General features: G+C 38.2%; 1 protein-coding gene across 2 annotated transcripts in view; it reads left to right on the forward strand.

The window, feature by feature from the left end:
- The window catches only part of cntn6 (contactin 6), a 115,641-nt gene that overhangs the window by 78,131 nt on the left and 24,254 nt on the right, over nucleotides 1-13,256 (forward strand). For both annotated transcript variants that reach the window (XM_079683092.1, XM_079683093.1), the window contains 3 exons: nucleotides 6,007-6,134; nucleotides 6,695-6,867; nucleotides 9,079-9,196. In XM_079683092.1, the coding sequence (XP_079539218.1) occupies nucleotides 6,007-6,134; nucleotides 6,695-6,867; nucleotides 9,079-9,196 (419 nt within the window). The remainder of the gene's footprint in view (nucleotides 1-6,006; nucleotides 6,135-6,694; nucleotides 6,868-9,078; nucleotides 9,197-13,256) is intronic.

Here is a 13,256-nt window from a genome sequence, read left to right on the forward strand (position 1 = left end):
ACGCTGATATCAACCCCCAATGTGGATAATATTCAGCCTAATGAAATCAAATGGGAGCTTTTTTGTACTTTTTGGCCTGAAAGGAATCCTGGTGTTTCCCTTCTAGACCATAGACGCTCCAATGAAAGCCTTTTATGTAAAGAACCATCGTGAAGCATTGTCAGGCTCCTGCCGTATAATTACTTTAACAGCATCAATTTTCTCTGAGAGCCTTGTTACTTTGTTTTATTCAGGCAGCAACTTTAATAAGTTATAACAACTTCCTCAGCCAGGAGACTTTGGGAATGGTAAATTAGTCCGATGTCTGAGATCTCTACTTTTTACCCGAATGCACACGTCTTGAGCTTGCTTGTTTGAAACATTTTGTCAATTTTTTTTTTGCTACTCTAAGAAGATTGTTGTTTAAATAACAGGTATTTTAAACTAACATTAAAACAGCTTCCTGTGAAAGGAATCATATGTAAGGGAACATGCAAAGTAATATGATTTCTAGAATACCCATGTGGATCATCAGCAGTTAGGTCAGGGGTGTCAAACTCAAGGTCCGGGGGCCAAATCTGGCCCGTGACTTCATTTTATGTGGCCCCACAAGAGCTTGCAAAGACTATAAGATGTTTATTATACAGTTACATGATGATTTACAGAAGCACGTTGCCCATAAACTACATGTCCCACAATGCATCTCAAATTAGACTTTTTTTCTCAGAATTTGACTTTTTCTTTAAACACCACTTCTGTTTTTTGATTGTTTTCCGTAATTTGGCTTTTCTTTTTAAATCATTTTGTGACATGCACACAAAAGAGACTTGCAATTATTTGCCCCAGACTTCTGCTTTCAGACGTAGTTAATTATGAAGTTATCCAATACAGAGGCAATAATGTAATATAATACATTATTATATATATTTATGTATTTTTATATGGTCTTAAAGTTAAAACCGGCCCTTTGAGTGCAGCCATAATGCTGATGTGGCCCACGATTGAATTGAGTTTGACACCCCTGAGTTAGATGGTTTATTAACACACAGTTAAGACAAGGTTGTAAATATCAATACGGAACCAATGAGACTATGTGAAAAGTCATCAGCCTTGTGACATTTAGTTATAGGGCGAGATTAACTTGCAGCCTCCATCTTGGAAGAAAGCTTTGAAATATATGTTTGAAAAACTGAAGTATTTGGCATAACTTTAAACTGTAGCCACTTTCATTAAAAAATATTAAAGGTGGAGTTAAAACTCTTCAGACAATTGTCACTCGGTCAACACAGAACATCTTGTCTGTGGGGATATTATCAGCAGCTGGAAACAAAATGGAGAAACTAATAGTCAGTCGTAAAGTGAGTCAGTCGAGATGAGTTGAGATGAACGGGCAGTGGAAAGGAGGCATTAGACTCTTTGGGCTGAACCCATACACATAAAGGTATGGGAGGCGTGTGGACTAGCGCGTTGGTGTTAGGATCAGGGGGGCTCAAACAGGTTCAAGCCCCACTGCAGTCAGCATGTCGTTGTGTCCCTGGGCAAGACACTTCACCCCAAAATGCTCCTGTGGGGAATGTATGTTGTATTACAAACTTAAAACACAGCGATACTTTGTTGAACTAAGTGACCCGACCAAAGATAGTCTTTTGGAAACCCATGTCAAAGTTTCAAATGTCTCAAAATTGAGATTATTTTTAGAGGATTTTACCTGACGATCTAAATTGTGTTTCTAAATGAAACAGTCTTACCTTAAACAGCCCTGTACACGGTCACAACATTTCTTTTTTGAGTGGAAATACTTTAGATAAGTCTTTCACGGTTGAAAGGAATTCATCAACTTAAGTACCCTATGTGTAAAATGAAACGTATTAGCTCAGAGCAAAGTGTACAATAATCATATATTTGGTTAATACAGTTCATGAGTGAATGAATACATGCATAGGAATACAATTTCTTAAGTTATTGCTTGAATTGGATATTAAAAAACATATGTTGTCCTAGTTAATTACGATCATCACACTTGAATACTAGTGCACCTACTGTATATTAGTCGAGTGGTATATTTGTCAAATATTATCTATGTATTCAGGATCCAACTCTAACAAATGCATAAAAGAGATACAAAATAATGACATTCTTATCAGTAAGTTTACTTATTTATAACAGTGGCATATGATAACTCTTAATTTGTAGTTTCAATATGAATGCCGGCTATGCATGCTGCTTATTTCTAAGATAAGGGGTAAAGGCTAGCTGCTGTTATTCTCTTTCTGCTTTCTTTTGGGCTCTTGCTCAGATCAATATGTACAGCCATATTTCCATAGACTAAGTAAGCCACGTGACCTTTCGCAACATGTGACCAATGAGATTGATTAGTTATCAACTTCTCCTTGGATCAGTCATGAGGAAAGGGAGAAAAAATTACCCAGGCATTACCGAGGCAGCGCACATGGACAAAGAATACAAATTTACCGCATTACGAGAGTTTGTCGACAAAGCAGATAGTGCTTCACGTTTCTATTTGTTCCGCAGCTCATTGCCCCTCAGGTCATGTTCTCAGTGCGCCTCCATCCCTCAGTGTTTGATATTTTCGTCAATAAATCAGCACAAAGCACCCTGTGTCAGACATGCTCACAGCGTCTCGGATTGGCCCCAGTGAATACATATTTATTCCAATGTAGAGCCAATGTGGAATTGTTAGATTTTTGTGCCGGCTGCTCGCAACATTTCTGTTTGATTTACTCAAGCCAAAGGTCAACACAGGAGCGCATTAGTTCCCTCATTAATGCAAATGTTTACATGCTTTCCATGGCATGAACAATAAGTGCTCTAGGATCAACTTTTATGTATTATAAATATATACTGTATACACAATATTCAAATCCGGTACCACTTTACAATAAGACTACCCTTATAAAGGGTTTACGGATAGTTTGTAATTCATTAATTAATTAGGTTGTGAACACTTTATAAATCATTAATAAGCTTTTATAAGACATGAGATAAACAGGGCAACTGTGACCGGTTGCTTGCCAAATAGTGAGCCCACATTTATCTGTACTGCTAAGCCTTATATTGGCTACCTAGCTTACTTCGTCTCCTTCATCAGCTAGCATCCTTGGTATCTGTTGCTCACTGAGTTGATTCTCGCTAAGTAGCCAATATAAGACTTAGTCATCTTGCCAAATAGTGAGCCTGTATTGATGTTTTAAAACTGTTAGAACTGGTTTATAAATGGTTCTTAATGATTAATAAAGTGTTTACAACCTAGTTCATAACCTAGTTATAAACCCTTTATGAATCCTTTATAAGGGTAGTCTTATTGTAAAGTGGTACCAAAATCCTATTTTTGTTGCCTCAATTTTAGTCTTTAAGATTACATTTCTCAAGAAAGTCTCTCTGAATAGTGTCTCATTGTCATGCTAAAGTTCAGATGAGAAAATATATGAGTTGTTGATACAAACTTATTTTGACTGACCACTGAAATACATGAGATTAATAAGCGATAGCTAATGCTGCGACAAGTACATCCCAGTGTTTTTTTTGCCCTCAGTTTGGCCTCTCAGGCTACATACAGGCTGCCCTACTTATTGGTGAAGGGTGTCGGGACTGTAAGAAAAGAAAATCCTGCACTTAGTTGCAAACTGGCATCCGCTTAAACAACATGATATAGAAAAAAAAAAAGATGCTTCTGTATTTTGAATCAACCATAAATGGCCACAATATCTCTAGCGAATGTTACAACAAAGGGAAATGCAGTTCATGAAAGGAAGTCACAATCTGTTTCAACCAGACAACTATAGGGTTAACCTTCCTTTGTGTCGTTGTTTCTTTCGTCACGTCTCTTTCAAGCGCTCATCACACTCACATATGATTCCTTTAGCTAGAGCCAGATATAATACGGTATGTCTCCATGTTATGACTATTAAGAAAAGGCTTTCAGCATGTTGATAGCATCTCCACGTGTTGTAGAGCAATAACGCTGCAGGTAAGGAGCCTGGTAAAATTGCCTCTCTTATGTTGCTTTCTTTTTCCTATCCTGGCCTGTTGTGTATCCAATTAATATGTGCATTTAAGCTATTGTGCTGTCAATACTGATGCTGACCCTACAGCACATCTGTTCTGCTTCACATAACATAATTGTTATCTTTTGAGGCGTGAAAATATACTTTTGGAATAGATTCTGAAGCCGTCATTCGAAATGAAATAAATAAGATAAAAGGTTTGAACGGCTTAAAGAAATACATCATATTACATGTATGAAGTAGTTTCTTTATATTGAGCTAGATAGATACATATATTTTTTATCACTTTTCATTTCAAATTAAAGGGGAAACTCCCAGCGTTTTCAAGTAGATTTATTGAAATGCATCTTTTTGTTTCCTCAAAGCAACAGCACGGCATTTTTTGTTACGTCTAATCTAGGCTATTTTGTTGAGAAGCCCCTTAGCAAAATGCTCTCTGATAGGGAGTCATGCAGTGTGTTTGTAATGATCAATGGTATGTATTTATATAGCGCTTTGTCCAGTCTTAACCAGTCCTCAGAACGCTTTACAGAAAGTATCTTGCCCAAGGATACATTGACATGTTGACTGCATTGTTTGGGATCAAACCCAAAACCTTCTGATTTAAAGACGACCTCAAAGCCAAAGTCGCCCAATCTGTCGAAGGCTTTTATTGTGAAAGGAAGGATGGGACCCAAAGGCAGATGGAATTGTTAATTGTTAATTAACCCATTTAATCCCATAGAGAGGCAAAGGTGTGTGTGTCTACAGAAGGTCCAGTTGTGATAGACACGGTTCGCCACTGTTCTAGTTGCGTATTTTTCATAGTCTTATATTTCAACAGTTTTACGACTTTTTTGATATGGAAATACATTTTTTAGATTGACAAACATCATATGTGTAATTCGTGGCACAATTCAAACGGGATCGAAAGATACGTTTTCTCTCCCCATTGACTTCAATACATAATTTTTCCGAAATAAGGTCCCATGGGTCGGAAGTAGATGGGCGGGACTTCGCCTCTCTATTGATCACAATAGTGACCGTAACACATATTTTCACTTATAAGGCTCTATAAATGTTACTGAATTATATATCAATGTATTTCCAGAAAATATTGGATAAATAAAGGGTCTCAATGAAATATGTGCAGTGTCACATGTTTAGTGTAAATTGTCACATGGCTGGAGCCGTTCACTTCCTGGTTGCACCAAGAGAATGGCTGCCTCAAAGCTCCCAGAAAAAGGGTTGGTAAAGAATGTTAACGTAAAGATAGTACAATGATTTTTGGTGAACATAATCTTTAAGGTATCTAATATTGATAAATGCATTTGCAATAACTTAACTTTTTTCAATTTGGGAACAGAAAGAGTAAACATGTTGACGGCAACAATAGTGACCGGCGGGATAACACGAGGCTTATAGGGAACCATTCTAAATGGTGGCTATTCTACAGTCATTACATTGTACAATAAACATTTACTTAAAGTGGACCTATCGTGCTATATTTGAATAATATAGTGTAGGACCAAACCTATATAAGGCATATTTATACTTTTTATTTTTCAAAATACCAAACAGATCATGCATTTTAGCCATTCCTCATTTCGCTCAATGTAACACTGTCTTTGCATGGGCTGATTCTGTGAGAACAGCACCATCTACAGGCCTGGCATATGTACTACAGCGTCTCCAGCGCTTTGGAACGGCAATGTCCGTGGCTGTCTCCTCCTGATTGGTGGAGTTGGCCCAATAGCCGTAGCGCCACTTCTGTGACGTCATAGAAGTGTTCAAATCTGGATCAGTCTGTATCAGATCCGTTGCAGACCCTTTTTAAGAGATTTGGGTATGGAGGAAAATAGAGAGGGTTGTGTTTCCTGACACTTGGTGAGTTCCCTGGAACACCGGGGACACATATTCATGTATACAAGACGTACAAAAGTGCTTTTTGCATTATAGGTCACCTTTAATTATGCCAATGGAAACTCAAGACAGGCTGTTTCAGTTTTGTCCCTCTCCTCAGACAGGCTATCACGGAGGATGGGACTCTACGTATCACCAACATCTCCAAATCTGACGGAGGCAGGTACACATGCTTGGCCAAAAACGTCTTTGGAACATCCAGCAGCACAGGAACGCTGGTGGTAAAAGGTATTTAAAAAAAAAAAAAAATTCACGGGTTTTCACTGCTGTGCCTTTTTAAAGCCTAGGGTTTAAACTTTTGTTAAGGGAAAATAAATTCTAACTCAAGCATGAAATTGATAATGAAATATATAACCGTTTTATGTTCCTGCGGGTTTGACAGACGTATAAGTCATCCGTGGTTTTGTCAGCTGTGAGTTATTGTTCATGTAGCTGAGTGAGGCAAACCACCGCCGTCTGGTAGCTGGGAGTGAGGAATATTTTGTCACTAACATTTAATTTAAAAAAGAGCTGCTGTCGCATTTTCAGATTTGGGTTTTTAAATGATGATTGTTATAAAGCGGGGTTCCTCGACATTGTGATTGCAGTGTGTTTAATTATTCATCACTGAGTTATGGGAGGGTTTGGCTCGCTAAGTGAAGTTGTTTAAGGTCACTTAATTACACCGATAGAGCAGAATCTGTCTGGCTAATCTGGGCTAATTAAGCTTTATTACCTTCTTCAATTTAATGGATTGTATAGAGATACAGTTACAAATATGATTCTTTTTATGTTCCACTATGCTGCAGATCCAACAAAGATTATAGTCCCACCCTTGAGTTTGGATGCCAGCGTTGGACAGAGCCTCGTGCTGCCATGCGAGGTCTCCAGTGACTCGTCCCTGAGTCCCATCTTCAAGTGGTTTTTCAACGGGAAAGCAATAGATTTCAACAGGCAGGAGCACTTTGAGATGATAGGAGGGGTATGTATTATATCAGTGCTATTTTTGTAACAATTAAATCAGCGCCAACGATTTGACCTACATCGGGTTTTGTTCAAGCTAGAGCTGATATTGAAGGTTTTGAGAACTATGCTTTTGTGCCTGTCTATGAGAGTATAATGTTATTCATTTAAAAAAAAATCTGTGTTCTTCTAAATCATCTATTTCCTCAACAAAACCTGGAACTGTAATAAGTTCACCCAGTTATTCAATTAAACAAAACTGACGATTACTGACATCGGGAAAGATCTTGAAGGAATAGCTTTGGAGACTTGCTTTCTTGAGAAGATTAATTCCTCTCTCATGCCTCTGCTTTAAGTATTGGGTTTGGGCCAAACACTAGTTAGCCTAGCATAATAATAATAATACATTTTATTTTTAGGCGCCTTTCATGAAACCCAAGGACACCGTACGATGTGTTAAAAAAAAAGAAAAAACTAATAGGCAACAGAACATGATAAAAACAGAAACAGGAAATCATGGAGGAGACAATCAAGTGGACACAAATGAAACATATAATGGGGGGCACTACAGTCAGTAGGCAGATTTGAACAGGTGGGTTTTTAATTGGGATTTGAATATGGTGATTGTGTCTGACTGTCGGATGTGCGGGGGGAGAGCGTTCCAGAGTCTGGGAGCAGTGTAGCTAAAAGCCCGAGCACCCATGGTGACGAGGCGTGGGGTGGGGACGGTTAGCAGACCAGCAGAGGAGGAGCAGAGGGGGTGAGAGGGGGTGTACTCCTGAAGAAGGTCAGCCAGATAGGGGGGGGGGGGCAGGTTATGTAGGGCTTTGTAAGTGAGCAGTAGGCTTTTGAATTTGATACGGGATTGAACAGGGAGCCAGTGGAGTTGGATAAAGACTGAAACCAGGCAGAAATGGCTAACTTAGCTTTTTCTGTAGTTCGTGTAAAACACAGGTTTTAACACTTTTTACTTGATCAGAACAAAAAGGCAGTTAGCGGCTTAATTGGATCGTCACATTTCTCTGTGGTTGTGTATACTTAAAGCATCTTAAAACAGCTAGCTTGACTCTGTCCTGAAGTGACAAAATCCACCTGCCAGCCTAATGTAAGCTCACTTATATTATCATATTATTACTATTATATCACTTTAAAAAAGATCCATCTGTTTGACCCATTGTAACCTTTACGTTGGACAGCTATACTGTACATGTACAACGTTTTCTTTAATAAGTATGCTATTCCAAGATAAGTTGCTGTTGGCTGTAGCTCAACATTTATTGGACAGATGGAAACATAATTTAAAAAGTGAGCTATCAGGTGCTGCAGGAACATTATCAAATTGCCTCCTTTTTTTATGCTAAGCTAGGCTAACTGCCTGCTAGCACTCGCTCCAGAATGTTATCAATCGTTTCATGTTTTTCTTGGCAACGTAGTAATATGTGTATTTCTCACAATGTCAAGCTCCACTTGTAAGTATAGGTCAAACTGGATGAATGACAACATAAACGCACCGAGGGAATGTGTTTTTTAAGGTCGGATTTTACCTTTAAGCCCATGTGACAGAAACTGGCTACACTTAGTTCACAGATGTCAGCTGATGTCACTGTATGTTGTGTCTGAGGGGGAAACCAAACAGCCAAACAGGGATGACATTTCTCTTTCCCCGAGGTGATTTCACTCTAAGAGTAAATCAATCAATTTTTCCCCGAACAAAGGAGCCTAAATGTTTGTAATAACAAGATTTATGCTTCCTGTGATTCTGCACACCAGGCCCTCTGAAGTCGCAGCACAGCACTGACATTTCCACCGTGAACATAATCACAACAGCTGTTTAACTTGCCTTTGCTTTGAACACAAAGGGAGTGATTTCTGAATCACTGCATTTTGCTGGGAAAAAATAAAAACAGCTGTGTGTGGGTGCACTGCACACGCACTGCTAAAAAGAAACAAACAATTGTGGCTAGAGCCATTTATCCGAGCTGTAAGGGTAAAAATAAACAAAACTGATCCTTAGAAGAAACATTTTTATGTCGCCTTCGTTACAGTAAGAAGGTGAATTAATTGTGCCAGACTGTCACATAATCTTTTTTTCTGCTGGTGTTGAATTCCTCCTAGATTCTTATGTGGAGGATTTACTGCTTATGACTAAGCAAGGATTTGTATGTGTGATTTTCCTGACTGTATTTCTTCCTCTGCCAGACTCTAATACGAATATTTTCTTTGCCTTTAGGGATTTGCAGGTGACCTGATGGTGAGGAACATTCAGCTAAAGCATTCTGGGAAGTACGTGTGTATGGTGCACACTGAAGTTGACACTGTCTCAGCAGCAGCAGACTTAATTGTCAGAGGTATGCCTCTTCCTCCTTTCTCACAGTGCTTGTCATTTTTCAGGACGATGGAGGTTTTATATTCCTTTTTTTGTGGAGTGTGTTTTTTTTTTTAACAGACATATGGCACTGCTGCCAGGTTAGAGCTGTATCATCAAGATGTCAGAGATTTGGAGAAAAACTGCTTAAACACACTTTCCGGTTGACAACATGAACATTTTGAAATGAATTATTCTGTTTAACGCATCAGTTCTAACTTAAAAAAATATAAATATCTTGACAGCATCGTTTTGGATATGCAATATTCTTTCTATGTTGACAGTCCCCAATAGGTATAATGCTCAAAAATATGCTAATGTACCTAGTACTGTGTTCCCCTCAATCCACTGTGGTTGGCAGCCTGATGTTACTGTTTTTATGCACTATTGCAATTTGAGCATAAAGAAGTGTGAAAGTGCTCAAAATAGGTGAAATATTACGAAGTAAGGCTGAAATACAAGACTTGGTGGATCGATTCATCTCAAATGTGAAAAACTTCAACTGAAACTTTCCCTCCACTTCACAGATGAGACATCAGATCATATCGGTATGGGAACGATAAGCAGACCTTCTTCAAATCCATGTGAAAAAAAAAGAAATGCAATATTTTATTCAAGTCTTATCTGCAAGGTTCGGTTTGAATATCAGCAATGGATGGACATGCACTTTAAATCACATTTCCTTTGCATATTTTTTAGGAAATGGAAGTTTGCAATATTGTTTTCATCTTGCATGTTTATGATAACATGATGTCATGATTATCTTCTCAGCAGGACTTGAGTTGTCTCAATGTTTTCATCAAAAGGAGAAATAAAGCAGCCTAGTTTACTGATAGGGCGACTCAGCATAAAATATGTCCAATATACAATTTGTATTTTTATTTTAAAATTGATCATTAAGAATAGAATGTTTAAAGACGACATATATAACGCTGATGTTCAGGTGTATATCAGTATGTAGTGTCTCTACTTTAAAGAGTCATCTCCTGCTGATGTTCAGGTGTATATCAGTATGTAGTGTCTTTAAAGAGTCCTCTCCTGCTGATGTTCAGGTGTATACTGTATCAGTATGTAGTGTCTTTAAAGAGTCCTCTCCTGCTGATGTTCAGGTGTATATCAGTATGTAGTGTCTCTACTTTAAAGAGTCCTCTTCTGCTGATGTTCAGGTGTATATTAGTATGTAGTGCCTTTAAAGAGTCCTCTCCTGCTGATGTTCAGGTTCATATCAGTATGTAGTGTCTCTACTTTAAAGAGTCCTCTCCTGCTGATGTTCAGGTGTATATCAGTATGTAGTGTCTCTACTTTAAAGAGTCCTCTCCTGCTGATGTTCAGGTGTATATCAGTATGTAGTGTCTCTACTTTAAAGAGTCCTCTCCTGCTGATGTTCAGGTTCATATCAGTATGTAGTGTCTCTACTTTAAAGAGTCCTCTCCTGCTGATGTTCAGGTGTATATCAGTATGTATTGTATCTACTTTAAAGAGTCCTCTCCTGCTGATGTTCAGGTGTATATCAGTATGTAGTGTCTCTACTTTAAAGAGTCCTCTCCTGCTGATGTTCAGGTGTATATCAGTAGTGTCTCTACTTTAAAGAGTCCTCTCCTGCTGATGTTCAGGTGTATATCAGTATGTAGTGTCTCTACTTTAAAGAGTCCTCTTCTGCTGATGTTCAGGTGTATATTAGTATGTAGTGCCTTTAAAGAGTCCTCTCCTGCTGATGTTCAGGTTCATATCAGTATGTAGTGTCTCTACTTTAAAGAGTCCTCTCCTGCTGATGTTCAGGTGTATATCAGTATGTAGTGTCTCTACTTTAAAGAGTCCTCTCCTGCTGATGTTCAGGTGTATATCAGTATGTAGTGTCTCTACTTTAAAGAGTCCTCTCCTGCTGATGTTCAGGTTCATATCAGTATGTAGTGTCTCTACTTTAAAGAGTCCTCTCCTGCTGATGTTCAGGTGTATATCAGTATGTATTGTATCTACTTTAAAGAGTCCTCTCCTGCTGATGTTCAGGTGTATATCAGTATGTAGTGTCTCTACTTTAAAGAGTCCTCTCCTGCTGATGTTCAGGTGTATATCAGTATGTAGTGTCTCTACTTTAAAGAGTCCTCTCCTGCTGATGTTCAGGTTCATATCAGTATGTAGTGTCTCTACTTTAAAGAGTCCTCTCCTGCTGATGTTCAGGTAGGACTTTGATGGATAAAACATTATATGTTGATAGTCATGAAAGAGGGAGGTTGTGAGTGCCAAGACATCCTCCATATAAACAAGGACAACTGCTGTTTTCATTCACGAGGCGCCGTGCTCTACAGAGTGCTCCAGAACAGGTCATGGAATATAAATTGGAGGGGAGTGGTGATGTCTGCTTATGTTCTCACTCATCCAGTCACACATTTGGCCTGATCCTTCTTACTGTAAACACAAATCACAGCCAGTCAATCCACGATTGAAATTGGTTACCAAATGGAGAGCAAAATAATACTGTTACACTGGAAAAAATGCTGCTCCAAAAACAAGTTGAAAAAATTATGAAAACAAGCTGTTTTCACTTGAAATAAGTAGAAAAAGTGAAAATTAGCTTGGTAAGATTTATTGAAACAAGATGGGATATTTAGATAAATCAGATCCTGTAATTAGCCAGGAGAACTCATTTTGAACTATATTTGACCAGAATCAGGAAATTCTGTGTTACAATATAAGCCGCAAACGCTCAGAAGTGTTCTGTTTTCTGATGTTAGTTGGTGATTTTTTAATAAATATAAGTTTCACCTGAGATACAACTCAAAATAAGATTTTTGACTTAACAAGATGATGCATTGTCTAAAAACAAGAGCCTATATCTCACTGCATTGTTACTTCTGAAGTTATTTTGTCTTATAGCAAGTGCAAAGACACATTCTGACTAGATATTAGACAAATGTACTTGGCAAGATTTCAAGTTTTTGTAGTGTGTCTGTGTGTCAGAAAGGCAAAGCATGACATCAGGAGTTGGCAGCCAAAGTCAGACTGTGCAGCTTTTATGTACGAATTGTATGTTACTGTGTGCATAATCTACAACCAAGCATTGTTGATACCCAGTGATCTCCTTCCAGCAGCAGGTAGTCCCGCTGAGGGCTCAGAGCTACTTCTGCAGATTTGTGGGCTTAGCAGGAAATCTCATGTCAGTTACCAAAGTCCCTTCTGTTTGTTTGGTCTCATGTTGCTGCTTTCCCTAATTCTAATAAGACCCCAATTGAAAATCCTGGCTAAACCCCTGGTCATTAATTACCTCTTGTGTTATTGTTGAATAACATTCAAAGTTTAATTCTCTACTCTTGGTTGGTTTGTTTTGTCAACCATGGCTCTATAAAGACTGCTGTTAGAGTGAAATATTTTCAGCTTGAATTAGAATTCAGTTTAACTCAAAGTAAGAATGAGTAAGATGTTCCTTTTTAAAAATGGTTGAAGCTCATGCTGAGACCCTGCTGTTCTCTGCATGTATTTTCTAACATTTTTTAATTTCCAATAAGGACATTTGTGCAAACCTTTTTGAACAACAATGTGCCAAATTGTCCAAGAGGAATATAGCATGGGGAAACAGTGCAACTCGTTCAAAATTACGAGGTTCATTTTCACATGTTGCAAAGCACTCTAATCATAAAGTCGGTCATGAAGTGTGCACCTGTGGTTTCTTTGAGTTGTGGAGAATAACCAACTGTGCATGTGTAATTGACAAATCACTCGCCAAATAGGCTCTATAACAAAAGATGACCATTTGCGAGCTATGCCACTGGTATTAGATAATATACTCATCTGTCTTGGTACAGTCTAATGCATATATTTTTTTAGCCAACATTATATGGTTGCAAAATAACAACATGGTTAGCATTAAAAAATACAAGTTAACGTGATTGTGCTCCTTGGCTATCTCTGAATTGCCAAATCTCGTGTCTAACACAAACTAAATTTTTCTTGTGGTCTGTCCATCTGAATAATTACATCACATGCTTTATAGCTGACACTTTAATCCAAAGCAACCTTCAATCAAGCGGTCAAGATGTTCTCTGTGA

Source organism: Notothenia rossii (assembly GCF_949606895.1).
Source record: "Notothenia rossii genome assembly, chromosome: 5".
NCBI classification, from domain to species: Eukaryota; Metazoa; Chordata; class Actinopteri; order Perciformes; family Nototheniidae; genus Notothenia; species Notothenia rossii.